This window comes from Dipodomys spectabilis, unplaced genomic scaffold (assembly GCF_019054845.1).
Source record: "Dipodomys spectabilis isolate Male_0828 unplaced genomic scaffold, ASM1905484v1 ptg000178l, whole genome shotgun sequence".
NCBI lineage: Eukaryota > Metazoa > Chordata > Mammalia > Rodentia > Heteromyidae > Dipodomys > Dipodomys spectabilis.
The window spans coordinates 1291026-1315265 of NW_024870855.1; the positions used below are offsets into that span (position 1 = coordinate 1291026).

A 24240-nucleotide genomic window follows, 5' to 3' on the forward strand; every position below is an offset into this window, starting at 1 on the left:
GGGCCTTGGTGCTGTCCCTGAGCTCTTTTGCTCAAGGCTGGCATTCTACCATTTTGAGCTGCAGCTCCACTTCCAGTTTTCTAGTGGTTAATTGGAGATAAGAGTCTCATGAACTTTCCTGTCCTAGCTGGCTTTGAATAGTGATCCTCAGATGTCAGCTTCTTGAGTAGCTAGGATTCTAGGCATGTGCCCAGTGAGATCTGCAAAATTTTAACCTGACAAGTAAATCTTGATACTTGTTTCACTTCCGAGTTTAGCCTCTGCAGTTTCTTGGAAATTAAAAAAAAAAAATCTTTTAGGCCAGATGGTGACGGCTTACACCAATAATCCTAGCTACTCAGGAGGTTGAGATCTAAGAAGCCAAGTTCAAAATCAGCACAAGGCAGACGAAAGTCCCTAAAACTCATCTCCAATTAACCAGCAAAAGTCGGGAAGTGGAGCTGTGGTTCTAGTGGTAGAGAGCCAGCCTTGAGCAAAAAAGGTCAGGGATAGTGCCCAGGGCCTCAGGGCCTCCCCTTCACCCTCCTGGGGCCACACACACACACACACACACACACACACACACCTTACACACACACACACACACACACACACACACACACTGGGGCCACACACACACACACACACACACACACACACACACACACACACACACACACACCTTAATCTCCACAGGGAGGAGGAGGCTGACAGGCTCTTCTCAGAACCCCAGTCCCAGAGCAAAGCAATTAAGTTTACACCTGGGAGCTCTTCCCAAGACTCCAGGTTGTCCTCAGGGCAGGACCAATGAGATAAGCTGGCAAAGGACACCACAGAGAGGAGATGGTGCTGGGAAGGCCCTAGGGCTGGGGAGAGTGCCTGGGGCTGGAGGGACAGGCTGGCCTGCTGGGAGGTGGCTGGATGAGTCACTTCCCCTCACCCTGCAAGCTCACTCCTGACTTTCCTCCCACCACGGGGGAAACTCTCAAGGTCAGGAAGGTTCCTGGAGAATCCAGAAACTGACCGGAAAGAGGGAGGGGGAACCCAGCGCTGACCATTCCCAGCCCCAGGTTCCTCACCCATTCACGTTATACTTTCCCTCCCGCACTCCCTTGGTGCGGGTCCCTCTGGGGTCGCCTCCGGAGAGACAGACAGACAGCAAGACAGTCAGACAAGACGGAGACAGACAGAGCGACTAGACAGAGGACGGACTCGGGCTGGTCAGTGGTGGGTGACCTTGGGAAGCAAAAGAACCGGGCGCATCCAGGTCCCCGTGCTGCAGCAGGTAGGCCCCGCGGCCAGCAGTCCCCGCAGTGCCGGGGATCTCAGAGCGGTGACTTAGAACCCCTGTCCCGCGGGGTCCGCGGCAGCGGGAGGTGGGCGGGGCGCGGTCAGCAGAGCGGCCTGGCGCCAGGGCGGGCGGGGCCGGCCCTCAGCCTGGACGGGGGGCCGGTCCCCGGGCGGGGTCTCCTGGGCGGGCGGGGCTCCGGGCTGCGACCGCAGATTCCGGTCTCGAGGTGGCCGCGCGCCCGCCGCTCCAGGCGGATCCGCCAGGCTCCCGGGGCCGCTCCAGACCCCCGCGCCGGCCTCCCGCGGCCCGGTGCCCGGTCCCGGCCCGGCATCCCGGTGCGGACGTACGGGGCCGAGCGCCTGCAGCGGATCCGCGCGCGGTAAGGGGTCGGGCTCGGGTCTTTGCGGAGATCCTGGCCGGCCGCGGGCTCGGACCGAGCGCCGCGTGGCCGTCGATGAGCTCTGTGTCACGATCGCCGGACCGAGAGGATGCGGAGGATGTGCGGGGAGCGGGGCCGGGGAGGTGGAGCGGCCCGGTGGGCGCTGCGGCCCCGCGTGGTGCAGCCGCCGCGTGGAGAATGCAGCGCTCAGGCCCAGGGCGTGGAGAGCAGCTCTGGCGCTCACGCGTGGGGAGGGAGCTCGGGACTCCAGACGCTGTGCTCGCCGCGCCCTCCTTACAAAGACAGATTCTGCACCTGCTCTGTGCGCGTGTGTGCGCGCGCCGGTATTGGGACTTGAACTCCGGGCCTCGTGCTCTTGCTGGGCTTTTTGACCAGGCTGGTGCTCTACCACTTGAGCCACAGCTCCACTTCCAGTTTTTTGGTGCTTAATTGGAGAGAAGAGTTTCATGGACTTTTCTGCCTGGTCTGGCTTCAAACCCCAGTCCTTACTAGAAGGAGTAGCCAAAACTCACTCTTCGCAGGCTTTCGCTGGTTATGCTCAGGGCCAGCCATTGTCTGTTCACCTTTCCATTTGTGTAACTTGTGCTCCTACATTTTGGGCTAACTAAAGTCGCTCACTTCTCAGCGGATCCACCATTCTTTCTTTCCATTCTTTGGAGGCTAATTTGACCTTCGAGTCTCCCTCCATGTCTGCAGACATCCAACGCAGGTTCATTAGGCTCAGATATTGGTTCAGATATTCTCAGCACTGCTGGCCATTATTAATAGTTTAGCTAGAAAAGATAGATTAAGTGGCTCATGCCTGTAAAACTGGTCACTCAGGAGGCTGAAATCTTAGGATAGCGGTTTGAAGCTAGCCCACGCATCCAAGCCTGTAAGATTCATCTCCAATCAACTCCCTCCCGGAAAGCAGAAGTGATTATACTAAGCCTTAAGACCAGAAGAAAGAAAAAAAAGAGATCAGTATTTCTTTATCTGGTGCACACACGTGTGTATGTGTAGGTGTGCATGCACACACATACAGGGGCCTGAATTCAGGACCTAGGCACTGTCCCTTAGCTTTTTTTGCTCAAGGTTAGTGCTCTACCACTTGAGGCACAGATAACTTCTGGCTTTTTGGTGATGAACTGGAGATGAGTCTCACAGACTTTCCTGCTCAGGCTGGCTTTGAGCTATGTTCCTCAGATCTCAGCCTCCCAAGTAGCAAGGATTAAGGGTGTGAGCCTCTGACACCTGACTCTTAGCTTTTTTGTCTAAGTGTGCTTTGATTATATCTACTGAGCTTTATAACTTACTGTAAAAAAGCAAAATGCAAACCAAACAGAAAACTGAAAGTGAAACTTCCTAGTTTTTCTAGACTCTGAAAATAATCACTCAACATTTACTCTTCCTCTTTACTATCCTTCACCCTCTCTTCCTCCCTTTTTCAGACTTACTTCATTCCCAGCTCCACTTCTGGCTTTTTGGTGGCTAGTTGGAAATAAGAATTTTCTGTCTAGGTTGGCTCTAACCGAGTTTCTCATATCTCATCCTCCTGAGTAGCTAAGTTTACGGGGTGCTAGCCGTTGGTGCCCAGCTCTTTACTGGGATTTGAGCTTGCACTGTAGGAATAAAGCAGTGTACCATGTGTACCTCCTGCTCATTGTTCAATAATTAGCATGCCTAATGAGTTTGGTGATTGTCCATTGGTCGTGATGTGCCAAAGATGTTTTCCTTCTTGTGTGCAAGCATCCTGCCTTGAGGTTTGCAGATGAGCAATGCTTAAACCCGGGAATAGTCGAATTACTCATAGTTGTATGCAATACCCTGACCTCCTGGTTTGGCCTGGGCCTGTGAGTGCTAGCTACTCAGAAATCCCAGGGTGTGGTAGAAGAAACACAGACCAGCTCTAACAGACAATAGTCTTGTATAAAGGTGTTGGAAAAAATGATCGACCTGTCTGCATGCACTACTGAGTAGGATCTGCCTCACAGGTCAGTGTAGCAAAGGGTCAGAATGAGAAGAAGATGGGCATTTCAAGGCTTTTCTCTTACTTTAACCATCCATCAGATAGCCATAGCTTCTAGTAAACACTCAGTATTTTCAGCTAAAGTGGCCCTCAGAAGTTTTCTGAAGAAAGCCAGGCAACTGTGATCACAATCTACACATCAGGGTTGTTGTCTTCACTAAGCCAGTAGGACGCTAATAATGTTGCTCAGCTGTGTGACTTTCAAAGGTGATAACTTGGAACAGATAAACCAAGAAAGATGCTATGGTTCTGGCGGGACAGATGAGTTGACATCTGGGTAGATTCTAGGGAGGTACCAAGGGCTCCTTGGGGAATGAGATCTTTCCATGGTGACAGTTCGTGGTTTGTCATTTGTATAATCATCTCAACCTCACTAGTTTTAGTTTCATTTTGTCATAAGGGGCTTCAAGCTTGGTGTTTTTGACAAAGTAATTAAAAATCTTCTTTATTCTTTCTTTCCTTTCTTTCTTTCCTTTCTTTCTTTCTTTCTTTCTTTCTTTCTTTCTTTCTTTCTTTCTTTCTTTCTTTCTTTCTTTCTTTCTTTCTTTCTTTCTTTCTCTCTTTCTTTCTTTCTCTCTTTCTTTCTTTCTCTCTTTGGTCAGTCTTCAGGCTTGAATTCAGTCTGGTTGCTGCCCTGATTTATTTTTTTCTCAGAGCCAGCCTTCTACCACTTTTTTTAATCTTTTTTTTTTGGGGGGGGGGAGGGAGTCCAGTCGTGGGCCTGAACTATGGGCCTGGACGCTGTCCCTCAGCTCTTCAGCTCAAGGCTAGTACTCTACACTTGAGCCACAGTGCCACTTCAGGGTTTTTTCTTTTTGCTTATATGGTGCTGAGGAATCAAACCCAGGGCCTTAAGCATGCAAGGCAATTGCTCTACCACTGAGTTACCTTCCCAGCCCCCTTCTACCACTTTGAGCCACAGTTCCACTTCCAGTTTTCTGGTAGATAATTAGACATAAGAGAGTCATGGACTTTCCAGCCTGGGCTGGCTTCAAACTGTGATCCTCCTTTCTCAGCCTCCTGACTTGAGGATTATAGACATGAGCAACCAGCACGTGGCTAAAAGTATAATTTTAATGGATATTTTGGGTAGGGCCCAGAGTTTATGTGCACTTTGTCTCCTTGTACTAGTCCTTAGCTCTGTCATCCTCACCATAGCTTCTCCAATCTGATTCCTAGTAAGGAATCACGAAGGGACCATTACTCCTTCACAGAACATGCTAGGTTCACACTGATACATTGATGTGTGTGTGTGTGTGTGTGTGTGTGTGTGTATGTGTGTATGTGCATTCACAGCAGTACTGAATTAAAGGCCTGGGTGCTTTTGCTCCTCAAGTTAGCTCTCTACCACTTGAACCACAGCTCCACTTTCAACATTTTTGCCGGTTACTTGGAGATAAGGCTCTATCCTTTGAACTGAGACCCTCAGATCTCAGTAGCTAAGATGATAGGCATGAGATACCAGCACTCTGAAAAATCAAGATTTTAAGGGGAGAGGTTTGCAAATATTTGAGTCTCCTGGGCAGCATATTCTCAGCTTGCAACAGACAGGTGGGGAGGGCGCTTGTCACTACCTCACCCTCGCTGTGCATAAGAGGGTTCCTGTACTAGTGCCCATATTCCATCTGCACAATTAGCTCAGATTTCACCAGGTAGCCTCTGGGGACAGGTGAGTTCACAGGGTGTGTTAATTGGTTCATCATTGTCATCCCATGAGGCTCCAGTTGGCATAGGAGGTGACATCTTTCTTCTCTCTCCTCTGGTCTTTATATTGATTCAAGGCCCCTGTGGATAACCTCAGACCATCACCCCTACCTCCTCCAGTGTACATGGTCACCCTTAGCCCTTTCTCAACCGAGCTTTCAACTGCCATTGCCCATGAAGTTGTTAAATAGTCCTGGCTAAGCAGAGGGCTGAGATGAAGGGAGGAAGGTCAGGAGGTGGAAGCCTCAAAGTCGAATGAATAACAGGGGAAGGAGGAAGTAGACTCAGGAAGGTGCCAGCAGAGGTGAGGCCAGGACCAGGAAATTGGCTTCTCTGACCACCTGTCTGTCTTAAGGATTCCTGGGGACTGTGACTCTCCAGGATCCCCCAAACCCTTCTTCACTTAGTGAATAGAAATAGACACATGGTTCAACACCAGCACAAGTCAGACTGGGAAGAACATATACCGGGGGAGCGTCTGGCCAAAGCTGGAGCTGTGTCACTCCCCTGTTAGGACATGTGTAATACTCCATGAGAATGCTGCTTTTGCCTGGTGGAGATTGGTAGGAAAGTATCTGATCCTGGGACATAGGTAATGTGCAAAATGGGTCACAGCTTAGAGATAGGGAGGAGACCAGCCTGGGGGCGGGGGTGTTGTTTGCTTAAGGCCCTCACCTCTTAAAGTGCCAGTAAATTTTGGTCTGGTGCCAGCTGCATGGGAGGTGGAGAGAGGGTAGGGCAGGAGTGGTTGGAAATCAAGGCACTGGTCTGTGATCTATTGATAAGGACACCTGGGCCACTCAGACCTAACAGAGACCAGATTATATAGCCTGTGTGATGACCATAGGAGAGGCAGAACACAGAGAAGGCCAGTCCATCTGACCATTGTGGACAGTGCTGCTCCTGATGGTTCCCAGGATCCAGAATAACATAAAAGTTGGGAGCATCTGGTCAGTGGGTACTGCAGAAAGCCTGAAGGCATTGCCAGAGGTGTACAACCCAGATCCTTCCTAAGGGCCAGCACAGGGCCTCTGCCCCCACTGTCCACAGTACCACTCTCTTCCTCAACACTAGGAAAAGCCTCCTACTTTGTTCCTCTGACTCATTATAAATACTCTTTGTCTGCACTGTGCTTGGATTTGTTTGCTGATGTTACAGGACGAAGGACTGTACTTCTAGGAGAAGTCACTCCCAGGCTGGGCATGTAGCCTTGTGTAGAGCACTTGCCTAGCAGGGGTGAGGTCCAGGGCTCAACCCTCAGCACTGCAAAAAACAACAAACTCTCCTTTTAAAGCTCCCCTGGCAGGGTCTTAATCGCTGGCATTTTCAAAGAAGTGTTTTACAAATGCCGGGGGAATCAAAGTTAGATGAAGATAAGCAAGCAGCGATTGCTGGGGAAATCTTCCTCTAGATCCAACCACTATCATTTCTCTGGTTTTCAGAATTTACTGAAAATAGCCAGCATATTATAATTAATAACTATGAAAAATCCAGCTCATTGAAAAGGACTTTTTGGTGTTAAGACAGTGGTGAGATACAAGGGGTGAAGTGGGTTGTGGGACTATTAACTGAGATCCAGGAAAAAGGCTACAGCCTACAGACTTGGAATGAGTAGTCTTGTCTTTTCTCTTTCCTTCTCTTCTTTTCTTTCTGTCTTCTCCCACTCTCTCCCCCGCCCCCTCTCTCTCTTAAGACAGCATTGGAGCTTGAACTCAGGGCCTGGACACAGTCTCTTAGCTTTTTTCCTCAATGCTGGCATGTCTCATTTGAGCCACAGGTCCACTTCAGGAGTTTTGGTGGTTAATTGGAGGTAATAGTCTCATGGACTTTCCTAGGCAGGCTGGCTTTGAATCACAGTTCTCAGGTCTCAGTCTCTTGTGTATCTAGAATTACAGGTGTGAGCCACTGGTGCCCATCTGTACCAATGTTTTGAGTATTAGCAGAGCTGTACACGACCTTGCTCCCTATTGGGTGGCTTGACTATTCTGTGCAATGCTTTTCTTTCAGGTCCTGCTACTGGGGGAGATGGCAGCTGCAAAAGTGGAAGAAAAGGAACTTGAAAATCATCACAAGTAGGATTGATCCTTGTTGGCTGGGGATATGTAGGGTTGTCTTTAATGATGCAATGCTTTGAGCCATTTGCTTTCCTAAGAACTTAACATATGTTAGAGCATTGAAGTCAAATGACACAGGATGAGGGATCAAGGGCTTGGAGGGCTCATGTTTCTCACGGCCTAAAAGACCTCTAGCTTGGATCCTGGTGTCTCTGCCCTCAACTTTTAGGACCTGTGGTCTCAGAATGTGAGACAGCTTAACACCTAAATGTGTGTGTTCTGCTATTTGTAGCCAGTTTACTGAAACTTAACCTGGGTAGCTAGGATTACAGGTGTGAGCACCAGCACTAGGATTACCAGTATGAACTTCTTAACACAGGCTTCGAGCATGCTAAGCATTTGCTCTACACTGGGCCACACTCCCAGATTCCCTATCTAGACCCGAGTCTATTGACTGTTGTACTTTCTTCATTCTCTGGCTGCCCATCACTTCTGATGGGTGTGTGGGATGGCGCTCTGTCCTGCTGCTGGGGCTTGAATAGGACAGTCTCAGTGAATGTTTGTTAAATGAATACAGAGATAAATTTCCTGGAATTGTGTATAGATGGGGAACATTTTGTCTCTTGCCTCATTACCTTGAAATCCTTTCAAAAGTATTTGACAGCTGGGTGCTGATGGCTCACACCTGTAATTATAGTTACTCAAGAGGTTGAGACCTGAGGATTGAGGTTCCAGGCCTGCTAAGTTAGAAAAGTCTATGAGGTTCTCATCTCCATTAAGCAGCATAAAGGTAGAAGTGGAGGTGTGTCTTAAATGGTCAAATGCCAGCCTTGAGCAGAAAAAGCCCAGTGAGAGGACCCAGGCCCTGAGTTCAAGCCCCAGTAATGGTACACGTCTGCTCTGTCTCTGTCTCTGTCTCTCACACACACACACACCAGTTTGTGGGAGCCTATTACATTCATTATGATAAGGGTCAAAGTTGCGTAGTTAAAACCCTTGTGATCTCATGGTTATACTCTGTTTCCTTCTGCTCTTCCTGGAGTCAAGCATTGAAGAAAGGTTTTCTGTTTTGAAATACGTGACTGAATTGTCTTCATGGCATCCTGTTGCATCATTTCAGGGCACACCCATCGACGGTTGGTTTTGGGTTTTGTTCATGACATTCTCAGAGAGACCAGGGTGCCACCAGCATATCAAAGCCAGTTGTCATTAAAGGCACTGAACATGCTCTGCGTAGGTTGCTTTATAAAGATCAGCGTTTCAGAGTTTTCTAGAGATAAAAAAGGCCTTCTGGGATGGTCCTAACCCTCTGGATTTGGGCCTTTAAAAACAAACATCCCATTCCCTTACCCCTTAGTAAAACGAGTTCTGAATTTGTTAGGAAGAGAACTCCTAGCTGATAGGCATGCTTTTCCTGGAGCTGGTTGCTTGCCCCTTAGGAGCAAAGGGATAGCACTTTTGCCCTGTGTCCCTGCCTGTGGTCACTCACGATATTTTTATCCATCAACCCATGCTGCACCATCTTCTCACACTTGCCTATAGAGCAGTCGGCTGCGTGCTTTGTATAAATGTTTACTCTCTCTCTTTAGTCCTGTTTGTTTGCCAGAGTTTGGGACTTGAACTTAGGGCCTTGCGTCCTCCCTTAGCTTTTTCACTCAGGTTAGTGCTCTACCATACCTCTGCTTCTGGCTTTTTGCTGGTTAATTGGAGATAAGGGTTTCTCAGATTTGTCTGCCCTGGCTGGCTTCAAAGTGTCATCATCAGCTCTCAATAACTATGGTTATAGGAGTGAGCCACTGGCCACCAATTGTCTCTTTAGTCTTTTATACTTTCTATTCTGTAACTGCCTTTTGAAAAAGTTAACATGGCTGGATTTCTGGACACCACTCTAGTGGTTGAGGGTCAAAAGAGAAACGAGAAATAGTAAAGAAAGTAACAGATGTAGGCAGAGGGAGAAAGAAAGGCCCAGTGTCTGCTGTTAATGCTGACTGCAGAAAGAATTCAAGAATAGATGAAATAATCTAGAAAACAGAGCAGAGCCAATTCAATGTTGTTTTGCATGCAGATAAAATAAGGCGTAGTCTTGACCTCTATGACATAATTATCATGGAGATAATACTAATTATTTCCTTCCTTCCTTCCTTCCTGCCTGCCTTCCTACATCCCTCATTCCTTCCCTCCCTCCCTTCCCCTCTCTCTTTTTCTTTCTTTCTCTTTTCTTTCTTTCTTTCTTTCTCCTTCCTTCCTTCCTTTCTTTCTTCCTCCAGTGCCAATACTGGGGCTTGAACTCAGGGCCTGGGTGCTTAGCTTTTTCTCAAAGTTGGCATCCTGTTATTTGAGCCTCATCTCCACATCTGTTTACTGTTAATTGGAGATAAGAGTTTCATGGACTTTCCTGTTTGGATTGACTTTCACCTGTGTTCCTAAGATCTCAGCTTCCCAAGTAGCTAGGATTCCAGGCCTGAGCCAAGCACCCAGCTTTGCATTATTGTTGTAATACAATGTGCATAAGGTATAACAAGCATCCTCTGGAGAGAGGGAGACATCTTTGAGGAAGTCACTTTGTTTAATATTACAGGTGTTCCTTGACTTAAGACTGGGTTACACTCCTATAAACCTAATGTAGATTGAAAGTACCATAAACTGCAGTACCTCTATCTAACTTAACAAACAGCTTAGCTTAGCAACACAGTACCTTGTGCAGTGTCAGGGAATTCCTCTTGTGATGGTGCCTCTGATCAAGAGCTATGGAGCTGCACAATCTTGCTAGGAAGTGTTGCAGTGCATATTATTAGCTCCAGAAAAGATCCAAGTTCAAGTTCAATCTCTTTATTGAATGTCTAGCCCTTTCACACCACTGTCAAGTGGAACCAGCTAAATCTGGATTACTTATTTCCAATCACAGGCAGCAGAGACACTTGCTGTCTCTTCTTTTCCTTTTTTCATGAATTAGATTGAGGAAGAAATGTGGTCATTTGGTTCTAGGTATAAAGTTAGATGGAAAAGGAGGAAAAAGAAAGCTCTGATTGCTCTGAGTTCAGGGACTCAGTTCCTGATGGGAAGGAGCCATGCCTGTCTCTGGAAATCAGAAGACAGGCATTGTTGCTGAAGCCATAGTAAACTCTGGTTTTCAGGAAGCTTGACAGGCTGGAATGGGATTGCCTAAGCCCGGCATACTTGCTTTTGTAACTACAATTTCATTGGAACACAGTCATTGTTTGTGTTGTACCTGAAACAATAGCAGACTTGAATGATTTTGACAGAAACATAATGGTCTGTAAAGGTAAAAGTCATGTTACAGCTTCTCAACGCCTATTAAAGCAATGTATTGTGAGCTACACTGACAAAATAAGTGAAAAGATGTCTTCCTTCTCCATTCCTAGTGGACTCAGAAGTGGTAGCTATAGCAATAAGACAAGAAAAAGAAGTTAGAGCTATGTGGACTGGAAAGGTTATTTCTGGGTGGTAGGGGTGATTTTCTTTTCTATCCCTGTTTCCTAAAGGTGAACACCAAAATTCCAGGTTTATGTATGAAGTGAACTTGGTATGGATACAATCAGCTATATATAGCAACTGTGTGTGGGTGATTTACCACTGTGATGTCAGTCCTGTGGTGAATCTTCTGAATTTGTGCTGGTTACCTGGGAACAGGGGCTGTCAGAAGAAAGTAGAGTTAAGAGGGAGGAGATGGGCTAGTGAAGACCTTGGCAGTATAGGAGTGTCTTATCACTGGGTTCTGATTGTGCCTCACAGGGAATATGGCTGCAGTAAAACCAGCCAGTAGCACCATGATCTATAAACCCATTTTCTTATTTCTAACAGCGACTGCCTCATTCAGCTTTCCAATCCAAACCTAGCAACCATGAAGGAAGATGTTCTCTACCATTTCAGCCTCAGCACCAGCACACACGACTTCCCAGCTATGTTTGGCGAAGTCAAGATAAAAGTCCAGGCTTTCATTCTGGCAATTTGCTGTACAGTAATCTCCTTTGTGGTATAGCCAGGCCTGCTCACAGATAGTAGAGAGGTGACAGGTGCATGCCATTATGTGTTTATCAAATTTTTACAAATGTCTAAGTATACGAAGTAGAGGAAACTACTTTAATATTGCTGCATTGACGTCGATTGATCTTTTACAACTTTAGTATATAATGGGAACTGTACAGATAGGAAACTTCTTGAATCAGGCCAAAAGACTTATACTGCAGGTCTGTTTACTTTGAGGCTCTCAGGAGAATTGTTTGAGACCAGGAGTTTGGAGCCAGCCTGGGTAACCTAGAGATACTGCCATCTGCCAAAACATGAATGAATAAGTAAAAATAAAATGCCAGGCATTGGTGGTTCATGCCTGTAATCCTAGCTACCTCAGGAAGCAGAGATCTGAGGACTGCAGAAAGTCATGAGACTTTTTATCTCCAAATAACCACCAGAAAACTGGAGATAGGTCTGTGTCTCAAAGTGTTATGGTTATAGACTTGAGTAAAACTGCTCAGGGATAGCACCCAGGCCCTGAGTTCAAGCCCCCCATGATCAACAAGAAAAATAAAATAGAGTAAGTTGCCTAATGCTTAATAGGGAGTAAGGGGATAACAAAATATTTCCAAGAGAAGCAGGGATAGTTATATAGGTAATTTATATTACAATGGTTTGTACTTTAAGGTGCATATTAATACATTCTTAAGTTAATTGTCTCTCAGGGCTTATTTTGCCAAGGATAGGTGTCTACAAAATCTAAATTCCTCAGTGTTGCGTTATCCTAATAGGCTTTAAAAATCTTCTTAAATGTATTTATTTCTTTGGAGGGAGCAGTTCTGTAGCTTGAATTCAGGGCCTTGTCCTCTTGCTTGTTTTGTCCACTCAAGGCTGAGACTCTACCATTTGAGCCACAGTTCCACTGATAGCATCTTACTGGAAAATTGGAGATGATAATAGTCTTACAGTCTTTTCTGCCTGCTCTGGCTTCACATTTCTATCATCAAGTGTCAGCCTCCTGAGTAGGAAGGATTACAGGTGTGAACCACCAGCACCTAGCTAAGTTGATTTTTACTTCACACTAAAGACTGTATGTATTTACAGGGTACAATGTGGTACTACAGTACAATTCTACAATGTATAATGATTGGATGAAGGTATTTAGCATCTCCATAACTTACTTTTATATTTCTTTGGTTTGGGAACATTCATGATCCTCTCTTCTAGCTACACTTAATTGTGGTTAGCCATAGATACCTTCCTGCTCACAAAGGACTTTGTAAATCTCTAGTTCTGGTGGGTAAAGCTGACTTAACACATGGAATTGCAAACTGGAAGAAAGTCAAGCTCCACCATCCAACCTAGAGCTGTGTACAAAGATGCTGAACCCAGGGCTAGGTATCTTTCAACATCCAGTACTGTTATTGGTTCAGTGTTGATGTCTAACTCTAGGGAATTTTCCAGGTGTCCTTTTTAGTGTTTTGTTTGTTTTCTGTTCAGTATTTGGGGCTTGAACTGAAGGCTTTGTTCTCTGTTTTGCTGAAGGCTGGAGCTGTACCACTTAAGTCACAACTCTACTTCTGGCTCTTTGCTGGTTATAGAGTGTCTTGGATTTTCTGCCTAGGCTGGCTTCAAACTTCAATTCTCAGATCTCAGCCTCCTTGAGTAGCTAAGATTATAGGCATGAACCATTAGCATGTGGGTTCTGGGTCTTCTGTCATTAAATCATCTATCATGATTTATATTCCAGCTTACGGATATCTCATGTTTAAGGAATACACCATTTCTTTTATCTTCAGATTTCCTAAAACTAGTGCTCTCTTTTTCCATCACTATATATGTTTATATTTATGAATATATTTGTAATGTATGTTATCTATACATTTATATATTTTTTTTCAAATGTTTTCTTGCATGAAACTTCACAAGTTAAGGATTTTACTTCTCTGAGTTTATACCCACAGTTGCCTAAACCTCCCCAACTATTTCTGACCATTGACTCTTTGGCACTCAGGAGGTAACTGGTAGTCCATTTTTCAGATGGTCTGTAGGACACTGGTTGTAGGAAGAGTGGAGGAGAGTGAAGAATTCCTAACCTCCAGCCCAGTCTCAGGCCTCCTGCAGTACCCCTCATGGAGTTTTGCATTGTTTTCTGAGTTACTCTCTCATGAGCAGTGAGATTCAGTGCTTCTGAATCTGGTCAGGCAATTCGTTAAAGCCAATTACCCTTCCTTCCTCCCTAGTACAGTAGGTGAGGCAGAACCAGGGAGCTTGCATTTTGACCAGGTTCCTGAATAACCCTGAAGTTCCTGGTGAGAAGGCTCGGCTTTGAACACCTGTGCTGGCAGCAGTGTGCTGAGGGCGTCCTTGTTCTCTGGTGGTAGTTTGTGTGTGTTGGTGGAAGCCCCTCTCGGATGAACACCTTCATCAGGTATGTGGCCACACAGCTGGGCCTTGACCGTCCGGGAGAAGAGTTTCCTAACATTTGTGCGGGGACCGACCGCTATGCCATGTACAAAGTTGGACCAGTGCTGTCTGTGAGTGTACCATCCACGCTTTTGGGCTGGGTCTCTAGGCTCTGGGGTCCTGCCTCCCCTCACCCTTACACACAGACTGCTGGCGCCCTATCACCTGCTGACTGTCAGTGGTGGGATCCTGGTGAGCCTGAAGCAGTGGGGATGAATGCGACCAGGGCTGTGACTTTAAGACTTTGTCTCCCAGAGCACCTAAGCACACAGATCCAAACACAATGCAGATACACACAGCTGTGCACATAGTGTGTGTGTGGCAGGGGCAGGCAGTGCAGGAGCCCAGCTTATGCGAGGAAACGGAGGAGGAGCTGCCTTGCATGGATCAGGGTGCAAGGGGAGCTAGGGTAGCAGGCCTCCGTCCTCTCTGCCATCCCACAATGAGTGACTTACTTCATAACAACTGTACACACAACTGTGTGTGTATGTGACAGTACTAGGTTTTGAACTTGGGGCCCATGTCCTTTAGCTTTTCTGCTCAAGGATGATACTCTTCCACTTGAGCCATAGCTCCACTCCTGGCTTTTTGGTGATTAACTGGAGAAAAGTTTTACAGAGCTTCCTGCCCTGACTGGCTTTGAATTGTGAGCTTCAGTTCTTAGCCTCTTGAGTAGCTGGTATTACAGGTATGAACTAGCAGTGCCCAGCTGAGCCAAATTCTTCATCTTCTTCTTCTTTTTTTTTTGCCAGTCCTGGGGCTTGAACTCAGGGTCTGGGCATTGTCCCTGAGCTGCTTTTGCCCAAGGCCAGCACTCTGCCACTTGAGCCACAGCACCACTTTTGACTTTTTCTGTTCATGTGGTACTAGGGAATCGAACCCAGGGCTTCATGCATGCTAGGCAAGCACTCTACTACTAAGCCATATTCCCAGCCCTGACTTCCTGCTTTTTTAAGTAGTTTATTGGAAATAAGCATCTTAATGGAGTTTCCTGCCTGGGCTGGCTTTGAAGCATGATCCTCAGATCTTACCCTCTTGAGTAGCTAGGCTTACAGGCGTGAGTCACTGGTGCCTGGCTGTAATTCTTGAAGGGTTCCTTTTCCCCTAGGGCTCTATTACATAGCCACTGGGATGGCAGGGGCATCCTGGGGGTGGGGGAAAGGTTTTGCAAGGTGGGAGAAAGGCTGTGCAGACACCTCAAAGAGAGAAAATGGCAGATGTGCATTCATAGTAAGTTGTCCGGTTGGTGTGAGCAGTGTCCAGCCAGCCACCTACTTTGGCAGAGACAGAGGGGCCAGGGATAAATCTGAGGAGATAAAAAATGACCAGTGTGGTGTGATGTCAGAAGGGGCTGTTTGTTACCCAGCAGGAGCTGCTGCGACCTTCCTACTGAGCTTCATTCAGTTCCCCAGTTCTGAGTCTTTTTTTTTTTTTTTTTAATTTTATTTTATTTGTGAACATACTGTACAGAGGGGTTACAATTACATGGGCAGGATAATGCGTACATTTCTTACCAAGCATTGCAGCCTCCTCCTTTGGTTTACCCTTCACATCCCTTCCCAGCCTCCCCCCTCCCCCCGAGTGCTGAGTCTTCAAAACTTTGTATGGAGGTCGTGTATAGGATGGATCTGAGGATTTTGAATCTCTCAAGTAGATAGTTTTAAATCTCCACTTTAAAGATCATCTTCTATTGCCACTGTGATAAGTTCATTCCATTGGCGTGCACTGCATAAAATATAAACAGAACACAGTAGTTGAAAGCCTCAGTCCAGAAGACCACGTGCACACTAAGACACATGCAGCAAAGTTTATTGTCAGACTGACCCTCTCTGGCTAGGACAGCACTCGTCCTTGAGCAAGGGGCTAGGAGGCTGAGGTGGGGAATTTTACTAGGGTTGGGGGTACTCTGTAGTCTGGTTTGTGTGGGATGTGGAGTTTGTGAGATGTGTGAGCAGGGGATTTTGTTTTTTTGGGGGGGGCTAAGGTTTATGGTTGCAGCGGCCCTGTGTCACCTGGTAAGGCCTGAGTCAGCTAACTTCAGGGAAGGGCCTGGGTCACCAGATTCAGGACAGGCCATACTTTATTTACATCAGGGCCTCTGATGGTGGAGTGGAGGCTCCTAAGGTGGAGGAGGTTAGGCTCACAGTAGTCACCTCAGCCCCTGTTATGCTCCAAGACTCCCTGTGAGTGAAAAACCCTATTTGTACTGTTTGTTTTTCCTATATGATATATAAACTAGGCACAGCAACAGCTGAACAAAAATAACCTATAATAGAGTAATTATAGCAATATACTGTAACCAAAATCATGTGAAGCCAGGCACAGTGGCTCAAGTCTGTATGCAGTCCTTACTTCTTGGAGATGGGTGAGTGATGGATCACAGTTCAAGTCCAGGCCAGCCCTGCTGACCTCCCTACCTCCAATTTGGAAGACTTCACCTCTACCAGTGACTTGAGTTTTATGGTGAGCACCTGGTCATCTCAGTGAAGCCAGGAAGCCCACATGGAGAATCACAGTCCAGGCTGGCTCAGGCATAAAGTGAGACCCTATAACCAGTGCACAAAAGACTAGTGGAGCGGCTCAAGTGGTAGAGGGCCTGCCTAGCAATGCAAGGCCCTGAGTTCCAACCCCAGTACTGCCCTCTCAAAATGTTATGTGAATGTGGCCTCAATTTTGATCTCTTGCTTTTCTGCAGAATATTTGGTCATACGGAACTGATCCTTCTTGTTGACTATGGGTAACTAAAAGAGCACAGAGTCTATCTTCTGAAAAAGGATGACATCTCTTTGGTTTTCTTTCTGTGATAGGGTCTCATTAAGTAGCCCAGGCTTGCCTTAGATTCACAATCCTCCTGCCTCTGCCCCCAGGGTGCTGGTATTACTGGTGTTTTGCATCTTGTGTGGCTAAGAAGAGACATGTGTATGCACTAAGGTACTGCCCTGGACTCAGCTTTGGCATTTTTCTCTGGTTTTAGCATGGCATGGGCATTCCATCCATCTCTATCATGCTACATGAGCTCATCAAGCTGCTGTACCATGCCAGGTGTTCCAATGTCACCATCATACGAATCGGCACTTCTGGGGGCATAGGTAAGGACTGTAGAGGGCCCAGAGCTCCTTGTAGTAGCACCACCATGGTGCAATGCTGGGTAGACCGTCTCCTACCTTGGCTTTGTTGAAGAAGAGCTTATTCATGGAGAGTGGAAAGGAAGCTTGTTCTGTTGCAATGTCTACCCTGTCCTCCAGCTGGACCATAGAGATTGGTAGCAGAAAGGAGATACACCTTGCACACACAGAAGTATGTCCTCTGGGCTACTTGGGACCTTATTTGCCTGGTTCCCTTTTTTCTTTATTTTTTATTAGTATAAAGGTGATATCCAGAGAGGTTACAGTTTCTTAAGTTAGGTAATGAGTATATTTCTTTTGAATGATGTCACCCATTCCCTCACTCTCTCCATTTCCCCCTCCCATCCTCACCCACAAGTCATACTGTTCATTTTCCACAGTGTCGAGTGAGTACCACTGCTGCATTTGTTCACCCTTTGCCCCTAATCTGGTTCCCTTTTTCTTCTTTCTCCTGTCCTCCACTCATTCCCTGTTGTTCTTGGGGCCCATGATGAGAAAATCACAAAGCAACCTAAGAGGGAAAGACAGGAAGATACAAAACAAAGGGAAAGGTCCTTAAATGAGGCCCCCAAAACTTCCCAAGTAGGCACACTGGTAGCTCATGTCTGTAATCCTAGCAATTCAGGAGGCTGAGATCTGAGGACTGCAGTTTGAAGCCAGCTCAGGCAGGAAAGTCTGTGCAACTCTTATCTCCCATAAACTACTCAGAAAAATCCAGAAGTGGCATTGTGCCTCAAGTGGCAGAGCACTAGCCTTGAGCACAGAGACTCAGGGACGGCACCAGGATGTGACTTCAAGCCCCAGAACAGCAAAACAGCAGCAATAACCAAGAGGGTGAAAAATAATAGGATTTAATGAAAAAGAAAAATGCCAAAGACTGTGGAATTGTGCCTCTAATACTAATCACAGACCACAGACTGGGTAAATTTTATTTCGGTTGGTCATGGGGCTTGAACTCTGATAGAAGCTGACTTACTTTAGTCTAATCATACCATACCTCATATGATGTAGAGGTGGTATAGATTGTTATACTCTGTTCTTTAGGGAAAGACATTTTTTTGAAAAGAAAGTCTGTCCATGTACTATACAGATGCAGTTTCCTTAATAATCTTTTCTTTTTGGTTGGTTGTGGGGCTTGAACTCTGGGCTTCGGCGCTGTCGGTGTGCTCTTCAGCTCAAGGCGAGCGCTCTATCACTTGAGCCACAGTACCACTTCCGGTTTTCTAGTGGTTTATTGGAGATAAGAGTCTCACAGCCGTAACTGCCATGGCTGGCTTTCTACCATTATTCTCAGATCTCAGCCTCCTAAGTATCTAGGATTACAGGCGTGAGCCACCAGCACCCGGCAAGCCTTAATAATATTAATTCCACCTGTGACCCATTGAATTCTCATGTGAAACCTGGGAATTTACTTGGAATTTTTGTTTGTTTGCTTGCTATTGTTGAGGTAAGGTTTCAGTATGAGGCTCAGGCTGACCTTGACTCTGAGATCTAGAAGACCAGCTAGAAAATCCATCCTTCTTTTGTTCCTTTTTCTTTCCTTTTCTATGCTAGTACTAGGGCTTGAACTCAGGGCTTTGCTCTCAGGGCTTTTTCACTCAAGGCTTTTGCTCTACCACATGAGCCACACCTCCATGTCTGGCTGTTGACTGGGTAATTGAAGAGAAGGGTCTTAATGAACTTTTCTGCCTAGACTGGCTTTGAACCAAGATCCTCAGATCTCAGCCTCATGAATAGCTAGGATTATAGCATGACCTACCAGGACCTGGCTAGCAGGTATTCTTCTACAAGAAGACTTGTAGAAGAACTCAGGGTCTTGCTGTGGCTAGGCAGGCACTCAACACATTTTTTGCTTTAGTAATTTTTCAGGTATGCACTTGAGCTTTTCTGCCCAGGTTGGCTTCAGTCCCCAGTCCTAGGAATCATCTTGCCCAACTTTTGACTGAGATGGACTCTTGATAACTTTTTATGTGAGTTGGCTTTGAACTAGGGCCTTTCTGAACTTTGCCTCTGAAGTAGCTGGGATAATAAGGCATGAGCCACCACTAATGGCTGTTCTTGAGTTTTTGTTCTGAGGGAATATATATATATATTTTTTGGTCCGGTTGTGGGGCCTGAACTCTGGGCCTGAGCACTGTCCCTCAGCTCTTCAGCTCAAGGCTAGTGCCCTACCACTTAAGCCACAGCGCCACTTCCGGCTTTTTTTTTTCTTTTTGCTTATGTGGTGCTGAGGAATCGAACCCAGGGCCTCAGGCATGCAAGGCAAGCGCTCTACCACTGAGCCAACTTCCCAGCCCCTGAGGGAGTATTTTTTAATTGATGATCAGAAAGAATTTTGTAGAAGTCATGAAGCTTGAGTCTCTCTTTGAATCTCAAAACCCAGAATTGATGAACATCACTGAAAACAAAGTGTGACAGACATGGTGTCCTCACAAGCTATGACTGTTAGGGAATAAATAATAGCCTGGTATCTGAATATTATTGGCACCTGATCAGGAAGATCTTAGGGCTATAGATATCTGACAGATTTGACAACAGAAGCATCCCCACACAGCCAATGACGTCTTCTAGGGAAGTGTGCCCACAAAAGCTGACATTGGGGCCTGAAGCAGTGGCACATCCCAGACCCTATGAGTCCAAGGCACATCTGGCATGTTCTTCCAGAGCTCCATCCTCAGAGCTCAGAAGAATGGCTGAGCAGAGGCTCAGGCTGCCCAGTTTGGCCCAGAAAGGTGAGGGCAAGGGGAAGTCAAGCTTGATGGAAAGTAGAAGGTCTTAGCAATCAGCTATGTTTTTTGTGTTTTGTGTAGTATTTGGAAATGTTTTAATGTGTCATGGGAAATAACTGGCAAATCTCCCAGCTGACTAGGAAAAGGTTTCTTGATTTATATCTCCTCCCATCATGACATTAAAATGAATATTTAGCAGTGGATGCTGGTGGCTCATGCCCATAATTCTAGTGACTCAGAAAGCTGAGATCTTGAGGATCACCATTTTATGCCAGCTTGGATAGAAATCTCTGCAAGACTCTTACTTCCAATTAATGAGCAAAAAGCTGGAAGTGTGGGTGTGGTTCAAGGGATAGAATACCAATTTTGAGTGAAAAAGCAAAGTGAGAGCTTGAAGCATTGAGTTCAAGTCCCAGATGAGCACAAAACATATAAACACAAAAATAATACATGAAAGAACTGTATTTGAATTGCTATAAAAATACTGAAGTCTGCCTGGCTTGTAAATAATAGACATTTATTTCTCAATTCTGGAGTTTGGAAGTCCAAGATGAAGACCGTAGGTGAGTCAGATCTGATGAAGACCCAGTTCGTTCTTTATGGAATTTTCACTGCTATGACCACACAAGTGGAGGGACACATCAGGGCTGAGTACTCTTGTTTTCATTTTGCTTTGTGTCAGTTCTAGGGTTTGAACTTAGAGCCTTGAACTTTCACTCTGCTTTATTTTGAACCCATGCTGAGTTGGCACTCTACCACTTGAGCAATGCATCCAGTTTGCCTTCTTCCTGGTTCATTGGAGATAGAATCTCTCAGATGTTCCTTCCTAGGCTGGTTTTTGTTTTTGTTTTTTTTGGTTGGTTGTGGGGCTTGAACTCTGGGCCTGGGCGCTGTCCCTCACCTCTTCGGCTCAAGGCTAGCGCTCTACCACTTAAACCACAGCACCACTTCTGGTTTTTTCTGCTTATGTGGTGCTGAGGAATCGAACCCAGGGCCTCATCAATGCAAGGCAAGCACTCTACCACTGAGCTACTTTTCCAGCTCCTAGGCTGGTTTTGAACTGCACTTCTCAGGTCTTAGTCTCCTGAATAGCTAGGAGTACAGATGTGAGCCACTGATGACCCGCTTTGAGTTCTTTTTCTGTAAGGGCATCAATCCTATTCATGAGGACTCAAATTTCTGGGACCTACCCATGTCCAGAAACTGCAAAAGCCATCCTTGCCTTGGGGGCTGGGTAGGATTTGCAAGTACAAGTTGGAATGTGGGGAGACATACATTCAGTCGCTACAACAGTGGTTAGGTTCCATTAAAGTGACTACAAACAAAGTAAGGAGTGGAATAACATGCTTATAAACATGAAAATAGTTCACAAGGGTTTGCTCAAAACTGGAGACACAATAGGACCTAATGATGCACCAGTCCTAGAAGAAAAGCAAGTTGGTCAGAAGTTGGTAAACCGTGAAGTTAGCTTTAGGATGCCTAGGGTTTATTATACTGTGCTTAAACACTAACACAATAAAGAACTAAAGCAAGAATGAACAAAGTAGTGATGCTCACATTCATGATGGAATGCCAGGCCATGGAGAAAATAGTAAGGGCCAGAAGACACACCTTTGAGAGGGGCTGTAGAGATTCCTGGGCATTTCCAACACTCTTGGTGCTTTTGTACGTTGTCTTCAGTGTTTGCATGTGAATTAATAATTAAGAGAAGCATTCATTCCACCATTTACCTTGGTGGTGGTACTGGGGCTTGAACTCAGGGCCTTGAGCTCTTACTTGGCATTTTTGCTCCAGGATAACAATCTACCACTTGAATCTCACATCTAGTTCCAGTTTTTGCTGGTTAGTTGGAGCCAAGAGTCTCAGCTTTGTCTGTCCCAGCTGGCTTTGCACTATGATCTTCATATCTCATTCTCCAGAGTCGTAAGAACAGTCAAGGTGCACATGGATTATAGTGTTTTCTCCCTGAGCTGTGCTGTGCACTGCCTGGGGCTCTGGCACAACGGTGACATCTGCTTCTTCCTCAGGTCTGGAGCCTGGCTCAGTAGTCATCACCCGGCAGGCAGTGGATGCCTGCTTCAAGCCAGAGTTTGAGCAGCTTGTCCTGGGGAAACGGGTGGTTCGAAGTACTGATCTGGATGAGCAGCTGGTGCAGGAGCTAATGAAGTGCTCTGCGGACCTGAGCGAGTTCACCACTGTGGTGGGAAACACCATGTGCACCTTGGACTTCTACGAAGGTGGGGGGGGGGGGGGAAGCCTGAGTGAACCTTTAGACCCAGGATCCCTGCCCTACTCTGATCCCGCTTCACATGTTCTCTGGGCTGGGGTGTCTGCACCTTGTCTGTCACCCAATCTCAGCATTTCATGGTGGCTATAACAGTGGCTCTGAAGCATGCGCGGCACTTGGGAGCAGGCAGGACCTGTGTGGACTTCCCCTGCTTCCATGCTGGGTGTGAGTATAGCACCACCATGTGGTAGCAGCTGACAATACAGAGTCCCTGTGTCTGTGCTGCAGGGCAAGGCCGCCTGGATGGTGCCCTCTGCTCCTACACAGAAAAGGACAAGCAGGCCTATCTTCGAGCTGCCCATGCTGCTGGCATTCGAAACATCGAGATGGAATCTTCAGTGTTTGCAGCCATGTGCAGTATGTGTGGCCTCTGAGGTAAGCGGGCACAGGATAGCCTCGGGGCCTCCTTCTGCCATCTCTGCTCTGCAGGGCAATCCTGAAATCCAGGGTCCCTCCCCCTGCCCCAGCCCAAGATGTTTCTGGCTCTTACCGACTTTGACTTACAAGTCAGTATCTGACCGAGCCCTTGTGGACAACGTCCTGTGATTGTGACAGGACAAAGACTTCCCATAGTACAGAGAAGGTGAGTCCTGAAGAAGATCCATAAGCTCAGATACAGGCTTGCTGGCTAATAAGGTTCCTTGAGCCTTGGCTTTAAATGCTCTCTGGCCTTTTGAATGTGGAGGTCTTCAATGCAGCTGTCCCTCCTGCATCAAATCACTTTAGCAACCTGTAGCCTTCCAGGCTGTTCAGGACAGCTGGGAGCTGGCCCTGAAATCGACCTGGAAATTTGTTCCTTTTTTTGGGGTGGACTAGGGTGTAAAATCACAGTTTCATGCCTTCCTTTGCCAAGAAGGTGATCTACCAAGTGAGCCATGCTTCCAGTCCTTTTTATTGCTTTACATATATCTCAGATAGGGTCTGGAGTTGTTTTTCCAGGCCAATTTGCATTGTAATCTTCCATCTTTCTTTTAACTGTGATTATCCCAGCGAAACACCACAACCTGTTTGTTGAGATAGGATCTTGTCATTTACTCCATTGGCTTTGCACCAGTTTTATCCTCATGTCCATCTCCCAGGTGGCTAGGATTATAGGCATAAGCCATTGCATCTGGCCTAGTAGGACTTTTCTTTTGGAACGAAGGAAAGCGATGGGTAAGACATAGGGCATGGTGATTTGTGCAAGGGCAGAGCTTCTAGCGTTCCTGAGCTGGCTGGAGTGCCTTTCCCTGCCTGCTTCATCCACCCATCTTCTGCTGGGTTAGTGTGAGCACAGAAGACTTCCCTAGGGGACACTCAGGCTGAGGCTCACAGCTCCCTGCTCTGTCTGATTCATGTGAATGAAGCTAGGGATCTGGGACTTGGTGTTGACATGGCCTTTGCTTCTGGCAGCTGCTGTGGTGTGTGTCACCCTCCTGGACCGCCTGCAGGGGGACCAGATCAGCAGCCCCCACGAAGTGCTTGCTGAGTACCAACAGAGGCCACAAAGACTGGTGAGCTACTTCATCAAGAAGAGTCTGAGGAAAGCCTGAGGCCCAGCTCTGCTTCCCAGAGACAAGCTGTTGCCAGGGCTGTCCATTAAAACTGGTGTGCAAAGTCCCCTTTTGTGTGATTTGGAGTGTGGGCTCGTGGCCCATGCCTGCAATCCTAGCTACCCAGGAGGCCGAGAGTACATTCTACCCACAGAGCAGGGATCAAATACCCTACTCAACACTACCAAGCTTCTTGAAGACAGGGTCTCACTAAATTTTTTTTCCAGGCTCCTCTGAAAGTGAGGGATCCTTCAGGTTCTCTAACCCCTCAGTCACTGGTTTTAAATTGCTGCCTGGGTACATGCGATTACATGAATGTGTTCAATTTCTATTTCATATCCTAATTTGATTAATTTTGAAGAAATAATAAAATAATTTGTATGTCAGATGGATGGCTTCATGTGTTCATCTATTCTCCAGTGATGGCTTACTATTTAGCAAGGTTACATTAGATGCTATGCTTGAACAGGATGAGATTTCATGTCACTAACTTTCCTTCAGATCAGTCCCATTTAGTTTGGAATCTTCCAATGAAATAGGAGACGGTGCTACTCAAATTTAGTTTGAGCCTGGTGCCAGTGGCTCACACCTGTAATGCTAGCATCTCAGGAGGCTGAGTTTGGTTTCCAGCCAGCCTGAGCAGGATGAGGTGAGACTTGCCGCCAGTTAGCCACCAAGGAAGCTGGAACTTGA

General features: G+C 46.6%; 2 protein-coding genes across 2 annotated transcripts in view; one reads left to right on the top strand and one right to left on the bottom strand.

Annotated features, from left to right (window-relative positions):
- The first annotated feature begins 1509 nt into the window (after positions 1-1509).
- Positions 1510-23933, top strand: Upp1 (uridine phosphorylase 1). The gene is made up of 8 exons (XM_042695015.1): positions 1510-1649; positions 7390-7454; positions 11256-11376; positions 13793-13951; positions 16849-16963; positions 21756-21965; positions 22244-22390; positions 23408-23933. The coding sequence occupies exons 2-7, from the start codon at positions 7408-7410 to the stop codon at positions 22387-22389; spliced, it is 798 nt and encodes a 265-aa protein (XP_042550949.1). The 5' UTR covers positions 1510-1649; positions 7390-7407; the 3' UTR covers position 22390; positions 23408-23933.
- Positions 15457-24240, bottom strand: part of LOC122120774 (ral guanine nucleotide dissociation stimulator-like) — a 28354-nt gene continuing 19570 nt past the window's right edge. Inside the window, exon 14 of the mRNA XM_042695013.1 lies at positions 15457-15599. Coding sequence (XP_042550947.1) covers positions 15548-15599 — 52 coding nt within the window. The 3' untranslated portion in view covers positions 15457-15547. The remainder of the gene's footprint in view (positions 15600-24240) is intronic.

Coding starts and splice junctions, on each gene's coding strand:
- Upp1 (XM_042695015.1), top strand. CDS start 7,408: ATGGCAGCTGCAAAAGTGGAAGAAAAGGAACTTGAAAATCATCACAA. Junction 16,964..21,755: donor CGGCACTTCTGGGGGCATAG/GTAAGGACTGTA, acceptor CTTCTTCCTCAG/GTCTGGAGCCTGGCTCAGTA. Junction 21,966..22,243: donor CACCTTGGACTTCTACGAAG/GTGGGGGGGGGG, acceptor TCTGTGCTGCAG/GGCAAGGCCGCCTGGATGGT.